Here is a 13,327-nt window from a genome sequence, read left to right as displayed (position 1 = left end):
TGAGGTTAATTTGTAGCCTACTAAGAAATCAATGTGGTTTAAAAATAAAAAAAACTTAAGCCAGTAATTACATGCTTTGGTTTAAAAGCAATTGGGTTAAGGCATTAACTGCACTTTTAAAAATTACTGAATGTAAAGTTTTGTTTCTGATGTAAAGGTTCACTATCTCATTAAACAAAAATATTCTCTGCCTAAAAATTAGCTGGCTTTGCAACAATGTAATGGCAGAGGAAAGCTGTTTAGCTCTCAGATTCTAGATTAGGGTCATTAACATCTTCACTTCCCCACCCCCCCACCCTCCCCAGCAGGTTTATTAATCTTTGGCAATCAGCAGGAATTGGTTTTGCATATTTATAAATTGTTATTTAATTTAAATGACTTATAGTTACAAAGCATTAATTGGTAAAGGGCTGAAATAAGTTAGAAGTCTAGGTATGCTATGAATATTTCATTACAAGGATGCAAAGGTAAAATTGTAGCGGTCTCATTAAAACTTTTTAACTGAGTTTTGAAAACATATAAAACCAATCCTTTCTTTTGAAATTTTTTTTCTTATGGAAAAAAAAAGGTATGTTAGGTGTGCTGCTAAATCATTACTTGATTTTTCTGGTCAGAGTAGATAATGTTTTGTACTGCAAGTCTGATTCATACATATCTTAACAGGGGGTGTTTTTATATTAAAGAGTTCTGGCAGAGGAATACTGATTTTTAATATTTCCCTATTTTGCTATACTTTGTCTTATTTGCAGTATGTTTCTATATAATTTGAATTTTTTAATACCAGTAGTCATGGCAGAAAGAGGAGGTTTTGGCTGCTTAATTAGGGTTAAGGTTATGAGAGCAACAAGAATGTCATGGTAAGATGCTGTAGTGCAGAGATGTTGTCTTGGTATTTAAATACAATTTTTTGTGAAAATGTATTTAAATCAAAATGGGAACTTACTTTGAAATAACTATTGTATTTTTTTCTTGAGGTGCCTCACTCACATAAATCAAGTGCCATAACATTTGAAAAATCACGAAATACAGAAATACCATCTTCTCTCTTGTCCACTGAAATGCTTGCAAAAAACAGTAGAAAAAGGAAAAAAAATTGCACACAAAAATTCACATAGAATGGGAATCCACTGTATCTCTTAATTTTCAATTATATCTGTTCCTTCTCCTCTTTGTCAATGTTAGCGAGGGGTGTTTTACTGTTATTCAAAATCTGTTGCTTTAAAGCTGAGAGCAACCTAAAAGCTGAAAAACAGATTGCTTTGGGTCTTCATTTGCCAACCCATGGAATGAAAAATAGTAACTTTGCTTCAGTGTTTCTGTGATACATAGTTGAAAGAAGTTAGTATTTCTTTGTCTCCTATTTTTCTTAGTTAGATCGATTCAAGGAACCACCTGCATATGGACCTATGTGTGACATCCTGTGGTCAGACCCGCTGGAGGACTTTGGAAACGAGAAGACTCAGGAACACTTTACTCACAACACAGTCAGGGGGTGCTCGTACTTCTACAGGTGAATATTACTACTTTGAATGGGTTCCTGTATGTGAACTTGTTCTGGTTTTGCAGTATAAATGTTTGCTTGAGGTTCGTGGCACTAAGTTAAGAACAACTTACAATGACTAACAAAACAAGGAGTAACAAAACTGGCAGGGGAGGAGGTTAAATGGCAAAATGAGCAATGTATCCAGTGAAATCTTAATTAAAAAATTAATTTTTGTTCAGGAGAAATGTGAAGATGCTATTGAAATGTTAAGAGGTTGTTGAACCTTTAGAAGGGAGCAGTTCTGTTTCAGCCCATGCTAGCGACACGCAAGTCTGTTTTCCCAACGAGCTCAGCAGAAGTGAGGAATCCAGCTCTTTTAGTTAGAAAAGCTCAACTTGAATGTAGCTGACCCGTAGCTGTTTAGTAACATGTTGAAAGTAAATCAATGGCTTCCACCAGTAACCAGGAGGCAGAGCCTCTAGAATCAACCTCCTTGTTGGTAACGTTAACAGGAAGGTAACAGATGGTTTGACTTTTAGAAATTAGTTTTCCTAGTCCTTTCTTTGAGCTGTAATTGCTGCAGCGTGGGGATGGGCTGAGAACAAAGCGGTTTGCACTGCAGCCTGGGCTGCCGGCATGCACCCTTTGTGGGCGAGTCATACCGCTGCCTTCGGATCGATAACGTCTGGAAGGTGCTCGATAAATGTGTTTGGTCTCATTATGAAAGAAGGTGACAAACCGTTGCAAACAATTGATCTGTGCAGAAATGGGCTTATGACTCTGAGGGCTAAAATCATTCCTCTTCCTCTCAGCAGCACCAAACGCTGGCGCATGCCTGGGATCCCGGGCACTGCTCACTGCAAACAGTGAGTAATAGTGGTTTCCCCTCGTGAACCTCTTACAAAAGTGTAAAGACTTGAAAACATGCCTTGTGCTTAGATACAGGGCTTATTATGTACTGGAACAACTTTTAGATTTTAGGGTTTTTTTTCCCCAGAGCTCTGTTTCTTACAATTACCATAAAATTTTCCTAAAACATATATCAGTGCTAGTCTGTGTCCTGACTCATATTCAGAAAAGCGCATATTTCAGGAAAAGAGGAAATATTTGGAAGATACCTAATTGTCAGGTCATGTGTGAGGGACATGTAACTGCTTAATGACACAAGCAGATGGCTAGCTTGGAGTCATGTTATCTGAGATTATATAAAGGCAAGTGTTACTCTTAAAAGAAGTGCCTGGTTGCTCTGGAAGGTCACTAATTGCTTACCTAATGATAATCGCTGGCAAAAAAAGGATCCATCGGTATGCAGCATCTAATTTTCTTGCCTTTTCTAGTTACTTCCTGAGAAAAGGAGCGAATTTCCCTAAACAGCCTGCTCAGCTTGTAAAGGAAGGACTGAATTATGCAGTCCTCCTTCAAGAATGTCTGTTGATAGGATGGACTTTGTTCATTCTTCCATGAATAAAACTTCTTAGTTTCTTCAGTCATTTCCCGAAAGGAAAGTTAAAAGATAGCAGTAGGCATTTTGAAGGAAGGTCAGGAAGATTTCAGGCACACACGTGAACCAGGGGAATGATTTCTAGATGATTAAGATCTCTTAATCAATTGCAGGAAATAAGTGTAATAAATAACTTTCATTTTATCAGACATGTTCATTATAATGGCAAGTTTCAAGTGACTTTTCTCTGATTTAAAGTTATTTCCTATAACAAAATGCTATGAGGAAAATAACAGTAATGTGACTTTCTAACTGTGTACATGCAACATGTTAATGCGACTTTCCAGCTCAGCAGTACATGAAATCTTCTCCTTTCAGCCAAAACTCATTTGTGAAATGTTGAGCCGTTTGTATGACGTAAATACATGTGAGAAAGTATAAAGACTGTAGCTTACAGTAGTCTGACAAGCTTCTCACTGCATTTCTTGGGCGATCGCTCACGTACAGTCTACTGAATTTCAAACTGATCAAGTTTTTCTTCAAGAAATTTCCTTTTGTGCAAGAGCTCTTGAAACTGTTATGGCTAGCACTGTAAAATGTCAGATCTTGAAACCACGGGCCTAGCCTGTCATTTAGAGGTGTAAAGAATAGTCAGCTTAATTTTCAAGGGTGCTAAAAGTCAACACTTAATGCACGCCTTTTGCATCCAGCAGCATTTTGCAGTGTGAATTGTCAAAATTTATGGATCCTTGGAAATAGCAATAGCACAATGCCACAGTGAAAAGTAACTCTGAAATTTAAGTAATTCTTGGAAATCTATTAAAGTTCTCTGTACCTTAAAATGAACAAAGAGCAATAGCGATGAGATTTCATTTCCCCTTTGTGAAATTTAAAGTTGTATGTCCTTCACAGCCGTGGTCATGTTTGATGCAATTTCATGGAAAAATACAAATAATTAATGGAGTGCTAGTTGTGTAAATTGTTTTTTAATTATGAGTTAAGTGAAACTTTTCTTTCATCCTTACCCAAAATAATGTCATGAACAGGGAATGTTATGAACAAAAGGGAATTAATTTGTCCCTGAGTGGTATTCCTCCCTCCCTTCCCTCCTGATTTTTCAGCTGATCCAGCCAGTAAAGAAGTTTTCCTTTTTGTTTATCAGATTATCTAGTTTTGCCTTGAATTTATTTAGTGACTACTTATTTGCACTTAGCTGGTTGTACTCATCTTGCCAATGACCCATTGCATTTATTTCATGGACTAGTGGTACAGTAACTCTCAGGCATTTCTATAAGAAAGGTATCTGACTTGGCAAGATATACTGTTACTTACTGTCTTGAGAATGGTTTCTTTCAGTGATCAGAAAGCTTGAAGAAGTCAGCTGGACTTTTTTTCTCTCTGAAAATAAAATTAACTTATGGAGAGACAGCCACTAAGTAGGTTTAGGCAATTGTTGAGGCGTGGGGAAAACTCTCTCCTTTCTAAGCCACACTAGGATGGGGAATGTCATCATTCCCATAAGATTTACTGGATGGATGAAGAATTAAAATGTTCTTTCATCGCATTCAGACGAAGTTACTATGAGCATGCATGGTCCTAACTGTGAAAAATTTGGATTGGATCCACGCCCAGCTTATTTCATTTCCTTTGTGTCAAAGCTCTGGTGAAGAACATTGGGAGTTTGGTTGCACCACTGAGTTAATTAGCAGTGTCTTATTCTATGTAAAGTATATCAAAAGCTTCCTATCAGGACTAAGCACATGTGCAAGCTTAACACTCACTTTCTGGGATCATTCATGTGTATAAGACTTGGTTAATTGCTGACTTTTAACAAGAGCATGAGAGTGGTGTGAGCCTGGCCAAAGTCAATGGATGGCCTCGGAAGTAGAGCAGATACTCAGAAGTTTTCTGCTGGCGTGGTGCTCCAGCCTCTTGGGTTGTCTTAGTGAGATTAATATGAGTTCATAAGGAATGCTGAGCTTTATAAAGCTGTTTGGCTGTTGACTATATTGTTACATTTTTCAAAAACAACAAAAAAAAACCAAAGGCAAAGGTTAGCAGTGGCAAGAGTGACCAACATTGCAGACTCCTCTAAGAACTTTGTTAGCCAGCCTTGGACAGCAGTGAAATGATTCGGCATGACAGATGCTCTGGGGCAGAATAATAATTTTGGCCCTGCCAGCACATCATTTCAGTGGTTTACTTTACATGCATGTTAAGTTTGTGAGTATGCAAAGACTAGAGAAATGTCTGCTAAAAGACTTTTGAAGACTGTAGCATGTTTCACCTCAGGGCGTGGGGCACAGTTGTATGAATGTTTTTTTGCGGTTAGCAGCATTTTAAACAGATTCTTTTGCCCACTTTTCCATTCTTCCTTCTCCCGGGACTGAAGCTTTTTGCTGCCCTCACATTATCTGCCCAGCTGTATTGGTAGAATTGCTCGTGTATCCATCAGACCTGGGAACACATCCAATTTTATAAAGAATGACTCTGCAAAAAAGTTATGTGTTTATTTGTTCTAATCCCATGCAGTTCCCTGCTCCACTTCTCAGTGCAGCTCTGCAGACAGCACAGCTAAGGGCAAGAAAAAGCAGGTGGAAAGAGATGTGCTGGGAGCTGCCTGGGACAGCAGAGCAGCAAAAGTATTTGCCTTCGGCCTTTGGAGACTGAAGTGTGAGGTCAATGGGTTTTGCTGAAACCTGTTTCTATATGTGCATGCAATCTTAGAGAAGCTGTTGGGCTAAATTTGAATGTCCTCTTTTTGAAGACATTTACACCTCTGCTTTAATGGTATGATGAAGGATATGGAAAAAAATGGATTAAATCCATCCAGTTTTTCCAGTTATTGGTAGAAGAGCAATTTGAAAACATCTGCCATTTTGGTTCATGTTAGCAAAGCATTGCTTCTCTTTCAAAACTGCATAGAAGTAATTAGTGATCATGCAAAAGAGACTTCAGAACTAGTAAACAATGCATGAGGCATTTTAATGAAACAAGGATGATGAAGTAGGGAATATCACAGTCGCATACTCCACAGAGAATAACATCTCTGTAGCTTAGCGGTGGGGTATTTTGTTTTCTCCATGACTCACCGCTCTTCCGTGATTCAGCATGACACATGAAGCGCAGGCAGAAGGCTGGGTCGTTCTGGAAAAGCCTGTTGCGTGGGGGGTTTCTGTTTGTTTGTTTTCCCTCTTGGCCAACTGCTTTATTTCTGGCTCATCTGAATTACAGTCTGGGCTCTGCAAAGCAGGGCAAGGAGGAGAGTGTTTCTGGAAGGGTAGCGATCAGAAAAACTAGTGGGGAATTTGATTACAAGATGATAATTTTCATTAGAAAGGTTAGAAAAAAATTTCTCATGCAGAAGTCTTTTCTGTAAAAGCTTGTTTCTGGTAACTTTTGCCATAATCTCTGTTTTGTTGGCATTTTGCAGGACTTCGTGCTGTTTACCTGGAGGGCATGTATTTTTGTGTTGAGGAATATTGTTTGATATGACACTGCATTTGGGCAGGAGCAAACTGATGTTAAGAAAGTGCTGGAAATTAAAGCCCTGTATTTATTGTCACAACTGGTATAGCATACGTAATAGCTGCGTATAGTGAAAACTTTGCTTCTCCCCAGCCCCCACTTCAACAAGTAGCTGAAGAAAAATATCTGAGAGTTGCTTTGCCTTTTTAAAAATGAGATATCCAGATAGACTGCTCATGGGTTGTAGTGGTCTGGGTAATACGAGTGCTTGCTCATTACAGATACCATGCTACTCACTTAGAAGAAAAGATGGCAGCCAGATTTTTTTTGTGTGTGTGTGTGTTTTTGCATGGAGCACTATGTGGCATCTCTGCCTTTCTAGGTGTGGGCCCTGTAGAATCAGCCAAATTCTGCTAGTAGAAGTCTATTTTCCACAGATTTATGAAGAATAAGATAATTAAGGAATAGAAAAAAAAACTTTTGTACTTTGAAGTGGAAAGAAGAACCTATCATGTCTATTTAGGAGCATTTTTTACCACTTCATTATATCTTCTTTAAAAGCAGTACTTAACACTGGATGAAAAGAATACTGTGGAAAAAAAAGAGGAATAGACTAGACATTTTGGGCAGCTGCACTGATAATGAACATAATCAACTGTCTATCAGATTTTTCATTATAGACCCCAGTTTTCAGAAGTTAATGTGAAATTTCTAAACAAAATGTACCATAAGTCTACATTTAGTCACAATTAATTCTGAAAAGAAATGTATGCAAATTAGTCACTCGCAGAGGCGATCAGCTCCGGTGCAGGTGCATTCCGCAGCGGAGCGGGGGATCGCGGTGTACAGGGGGGTTTCCTGAGCTGGGGAAACCCCAGGGGAGCGCAGAGACCCGCCAGGAGCCAGCAGCTCTCACCAGAGCAGCTGAGGCGGCCTGGGCAGGGACAGGGACTCCCACAAAAGGCAGCCCTGGGGAGCGTGGGCGACCAGGAGCGCTGCCAACAGGGCGGGCAAACAGGGCCTGGGGCGGCCGCCAGGCCTGGGGCAGCAGTTTGCACGGCAGTTCGCGCAGGGAGGGTGCCTCTTCGAAGGAGGGGCATTCCACAGGCCGAGTGGGAGACCTGAAGTACACATAACCCAGGAACTGGGCACCGTTCTGTGACCATCTGCACAGGGCAAGGGCACTCATCCTACCTGGCCCTCAAGGCAGAATGGCGGGCACTCATCTGAGAGCAAAGGCTGCAGCTCCGGCTAGGGGGTCTGCACCATCTACCCCAGCGATGGCCGATGCCTCCACCCAAACGGAGCTGCCAAAGGGAGAGGCTGCAGCGCAGACCTCAGACTGGAGGCAGCGCCTAGACCTCTCTCCTGGGGCAGGGGCAGGCGGCAGACCTGCCTGCAAAAAGTGTGCCCAGGGGGAGGACCTCCTGCAGCAGGAGGCTGAGCTGCAGGAGCGGTGAGAAGGCTGCTAACATCAGGGAGGCTCAGAAGGAGTTAGCTGGTTCCAAGCGCAGTCTGCAGTGGACGCATAGCCCACAGCCAAATAGCCAAAAACTCCCCACCAGCACACGCAGAAGAGAGGGGGGCCAATAATGCAGAGGAATGGATGGCTGCAACAGCAAGGACCAGCAGGAGGAAGAGACTTCCCCCGAAGCCTGAGGTGCCCTTGCAGAACCACTTCACCGCTCTGCAGACTGAAGAGGAAAGACCCGTCACACCAGGAGAGACGCTGGAGCTGAGTAAGGCAGCCCAATCTGCTCCCTGTATAACAACCAGCGCAAGTAAGAAAAGGCGATGGGTGATAGTAGCCGGCGACTCTTCTGAGAGGTGCGGAGGCACCCACTCGCCGACCGGACGCGCTCTCGAGGGGTGTGCTGCTTACCGGGGGCTCGTATCAGGGATGTCACCGAGAGACTACCAAGCCTCCTACAGTCTGCTGACTATTACCCGCTGCTGCTGTCTCACGTGGGCACCAGTGATACAGCCAGGAGCAGTCTGAGGAGTATCAAGGAGGATTACAGAGCCCTGGGAGCGGTGGTAAGGGACTCTGGAGCGCAGGTAGTTTTTTCATCAATCCTCCCGGTCAAAGGGAGGGGGTTTGAAAGGGCCAGTCAAATCTGGCGAATCAACAAATGGTTACAGGACTGGTGCCACAGCCAGGAGTTCGGCTACGTAGACCATGGGACTCGCTTTGAGAAACATGGTCTGCTGGAGGCTGATGGGGTCCATCTCTCAGAGAAGGGCAAGAGCATCTTTGGTCATAGGCTTGCCAGGCTGGTGAAGAGGGCTTTAAACTGAAGTTGCTGGGAGAGGGGAACCTCAGTTCATCCCACTCCTACTAGTTTGATGCCAGGGCCAGCAATAGATGCCCAGAGCCTGGAGAAGGATCTCAGGTCAGCAGGAGAGCCCCTGAAGAGGGGCACAAAGGAACTCCTGCCACTCCAGCCAGTAAGTCAGCTTCATCGGGGGCCCAACTTAAATGCCTCTGTGCAAACGCACGTAGCGTGGGGAATGAACGAGAGGATTTAGAGACGTGCGCACGCCTGCAGGGCTATGACCTTATTGGCATCACGGAGACGTGGTGGGATGGCTCCTATGACTGGAGTGTTGGAATGGAAGGATTCAGACTCTTTAGGAAGGACAGGCAGGGGAGACGAGCAGGGGGTGTCACCTTCTATGTCAATGACCAGCTGGAGTGCATGGAACTCCGGCTTGGGATGGTTGAAGAGCCAACCGAGAGCTTATGGGTCAGGATTAAAGGGAGGGTAGAGACAGGTGACATTATAGTGGGGTCTGCTACAGGCCACCTGACCAGGAAGACCGAGCAGATGAAGCCCACTACAGAGAGATAGGAGCAGCCTCACGTTCACAAGCCCTGGTCCTCATGGGGGACCTCAACCACCCCAATATCTGTTGGAGGGACAACACAGCAGGGCATTGTTCCTGGAGGTTCCTAGAATGTGTTGATGATAACTTCCTTCTCCAAGTGATAGAGGAGCCAACGAGGAGAGATGCTATGCTGGACCTTGTTCTCACCAATAAGGAGAGGCTGGTGGAGAATGTGAGGCTCAAGGGCAGCCTTGGCTGCAGTGGCCATGAAATGGTGGAGGTCAAGATCCTTAGGGCACCGAGGAGGGCGCACAGCAAGCTCACTACACTGGGCTTCAGGAGAGCAGACTTTGGCCTCTCCAGGGGTCTGCTTGATGGAATACCATGGGACAAAGCCCTGGAGGGAAGAGGGCCCCAAGAAAGCTAATTAATATTCAAGGATCACCTCCTCCAAGCTCAGGAGCGATGCATCCCAACAAAGAGGAAGTCAGGCAAAAACACCAAGAGGCCTGCATGGATGAACAAGGAGCTCCTGGACACACTCAAACACAAAAAGGAAGCCTACAGAGGGTGGAAGCAAGGACAGGTAGCCTGGGAGGAATACAGAGAAATTGCCTGAGCAGCCAGGGATCAGGTTAGGAAAGTTAAAGCCCTTATAGAATTAAATCTGGCCAGAGATGTCAAGGGCAACAAGAAAAGTTTCTATAGGTACATTGGTGATAAAAGGAAGGCTAGGGAAAATGTGGGCCATCTCTGAAACGAAACAGGAGACCTGGTTACCCGGGATATGGAGAAGGCGGGGGTACTCAATGACTTTCTTGCCTCAGTTTTCACCGGCAAGTGCTCAAGCCTCACCGCCCAAGTTGCAGAAGGCAAAGGGACTGGGAGAGTGAAGAACCGCCCCCTGTAGGAGAAGATCAGGTTCAAGACCATCTAAGGAACCTGAAGGTGCACAAGTCCATGGGACCTGATGAGATGCATCCGCGGGTCCCAAGGGAACTGGTGGATGAAGTTGCTAAGCCACTATCCATCATATCTGAGAAGTCGTGGCAGTCTCGTGAAATTCCCACTGACTGGAAAAGGGGAAACATAACCCCCGTTTTTAAAAAGTAAAAAAAGGAAGATCCAGGGAACTACAGGCCCGTCAGTCTCACCTCTGTGCCTGGGAAGATCATGGAGCAGATCCTCCTGGAAACTATGCTAAGGCATATGGAAAATAATGAGGCAATTGGTGACAGCCAACATGGCTTCACTAAGGGCAAATCGTGCCTGACAAATTTGGTGGCCTTCTACGATGGGGTTACAGCATTGGTGGATAAGGGAAGAGCAACTGATGTCATCTACGTGGACTTCTGACACTGTCCCGCATTACATTGACCTGGACTTTTGACACTGTCCCGCATTACATCCTTGTCTCTAAATTGGAGAGACATGGATTTGATGGATGGACCACTCGATGGATAAGGAATTGGCTGGATGGTCGCACTCAAAGAGTCACGGTCAATGGCTCGATGTCCGAGTGGAGACCAGTGATGAGTTGCATTCCTCAGGGGTCTGTATTGGGACTGGCGCTGTTTAATACCTTTGTCGGCAATATGGACAGTGGGATCAAGTGCACCCTCAGCAAGTTTGCAGATGACACCAAGCTGTGTGGCACGGTCGACACGCTGGAGGGAAGGGATGCCATCCAGAGGGACCTTGACAGGCTTGAAAGGTGGGCCTGTGCAAACCTCATGAAGTTCACTAAGGCCAAGCGCAAGGTCCTGCACATGGGTTGGGGCAATCCCAAGCACAAATACAGGCTGGGCAGAGAATGGATTGAGAACAGCCCTGAGGAGAAGGACTTGGGGGTGTTGGTTGATGAGAAGCTCAACATGACCCGGCAATGTGACCGGGCTGCCTCAAAAGAAGCGTGGCCAGCAGGTTGAGGGAGGTGATTCTCTCCCTCTACTTCGCTCTCGTGAGACCCCACCTGGAGTACTGTGTTCAGCTCTGGGGCCCCCAACATAAGAAGGACATGGACGTGTTGGAGTCCAGAGAGGACCATGAAGATGATGAGAGGGCTGGAGTACCTCTCCTGTGAACACAGGCTGAGAGAGTTGGGGTTGTTCAGCCTGGAGAATAGAAGGCTCTGGGGAGACCTTATAGCAGCCTTCCAGTACCTGAAGGGGGCCTGGAAGAAAGCTGGAGAGGGACTTTTTTCAAGGGCATGTAGTGATAGGACAAAGGGTAATGGCTTTGAACTGAAAGATTAGATAGAAGGAAGAAATTCTTCACTGTGGGTGAGGGTGGTGAGGCACTGGCACATGTTGCCCAGAGAAATTGTGGATGCTCCATCCCTGGAAGTGTTCAAGGCCAGGTTGGATGGGGCTTTGAGCAACCTGGTCTAGTGGAAGGTGTCCCTGCCCATGTCAGGGGGGTTGGAACTAGATAGGACGAGAGGAAATGGCCTAAGTTGTGCCAAGGGAGGTTTAGGCTGGACATTAGGAGAAATTTCTTTACTGAAAGAGTGGTCAGGCCTTGGACCAGGCTGCCCAGGGAAGTGGTTGAGTCACCATCCCTGGAAGTATTTAAAAGACGTGTAGATGAGGTGCTTAGGGACATGGTGTAGTGGGCATGGTGGTGTTGGGTTGACAGTTGGACTCGATGATCTTAGAGGTCTTTTCCAACCTTAATGATTCTATGATTCTATGATTCTAGATGATCTTCAAGGTCCCTTCCAATCCAAACCATTCTGTGATTAGTTCTCATTTGCCAGTGGTTTGAACGGCAGCCTGTCAGCTGCCAAAATGATACTCCATGTAATTTGGGAATTGAAATAATTTTATAATGGCAATCTTTTTAGACAATTCCAAAGACCAAACCTGTGATGGAGAATATATGCTACATGGGTCAAGTCCGAAAACAGCAATATACCATTCTACTGGATTTGTAGCCTCTAGATGCAAATGACTTTTCAGCTTCAAAATATCCAGGAAGGTTGGAAGCAAGCAGTAGCATTTCTCTTGCATACACTGAAGGAAGATGATGCATTAGATTTTGCGTTACTTTTTTTCGTGAATTTTCATCTCTTTCATGCATGAAGTTAGAAACTGATGGGGCTGTTAAGTGGTTGCAAGTGGGCTCTGAAGGTGGGACAGCAGGTCTTTTGTATAATGTTTAGTTGAGATTTTTTTTTTTTTTTAATTTGCTCAGTGTGTTTAGCAACAGCTTTTACCTAAATATTTTGCATAACAGTATTACTGTATGACTGCATCTTGCCCCTAAGCTACTGCAAAACAGTGTGCTCTTGCCAGGGTCTTTGATAGTATGTACAGTCCTGTAACATAATACCTGTATGTGAGTTACGCTTAGAGATTCAGGAACTCTGCAAGTTTGTGCTATTTACAGGCAGACTGCGAGCCCATCGTGCTGCAGAACCAGCACAGAAGTGATCATGGAGATGCCTTAGTGTCTTCCCCAACACCTTGTATTTCCTTCTTTAAACCTTTCCGGCTGTTCTATTATTTGAACTATGGGAGAGTTGAATTGATAGTGGAAAAATAAACATGGTGAACGGATGTTAATGCAGGGTCTCCTTTGCTTTTTCTCCAACCATCAGGTGATATTTCAGAGCTGCTATGTGAAGTTTACACCTTTTGCCAGCAGTTTTGATTTTTTTTGGCCAGCAATGAGAAGAGGGAATTATAACATCTACACGTCACATCCTGGGCCTCAAATCCAGGAAAATCAGTCTCCTGGTCCCAGTCTCAGGTCAGGCGTTGCTCTGGGGCAGGCTGCATTCAGAAGGCAGCCCAACTCTCCACCTGTGCCAGACCTGCCTCTCCACCACGTCGGCTTCGGAACTAGGGCACTTGGAGCTGGTCAGGCTCCAGTCAGATGGAGGGGCACAAGAGAGTAACAGCTCAAACTTCTGTGCCCGGCCAGCTTGTCTTGCTGCTGATGTGCAGGCAACCTCCAGTACTGGAAGTAAATTCAGAGAGTGACAGGAGGTGGCAACACTTGTTTTCTCCCCAGGTTTAATGTTTTAAATGCAGCTTCTTTAAGCTGCTAGTGAGAACGGAGCCAATACCATGCTGCATCCTTGCCAGTGAGGAACGTTAAAT

The 13,327-nt window shown here is 44.5% G+C and overlaps 1 protein-coding gene across 2 annotated transcripts in view; it reads left to right on the top strand.

The window, feature by feature from the left end:
- The window catches only part of PPP3CA (protein phosphatase 3 catalytic subunit alpha), a 210,148-nt gene that overhangs the window by 159,695 nt on the left and 37,126 nt on the right, over window positions 1–13,327 (top strand). For both annotated transcript variants that reach the window (XM_075149622.1, XM_075149621.1), the window contains exon 6: window positions 1,371–1,510. In XM_075149622.1, the coding sequence (XP_075005723.1) occupies window positions 1,371–1,510 (140 nt within the window). The remainder of the gene's footprint in view (window positions 1–1,370; window positions 1,511–13,327) is intronic.

Source organism: Calonectris borealis, chromosome 4 (genome assembly GCF_964195595.1).
Source record: "Calonectris borealis chromosome 4, bCalBor7.hap1.2, whole genome shotgun sequence".
Taxonomy (NCBI): Eukaryota; Metazoa; Chordata; class Aves; order Procellariiformes; family Procellariidae; genus Calonectris; species Calonectris borealis.
This window is presented reverse-complemented; position numbering and strand designations above follow the sequence as displayed.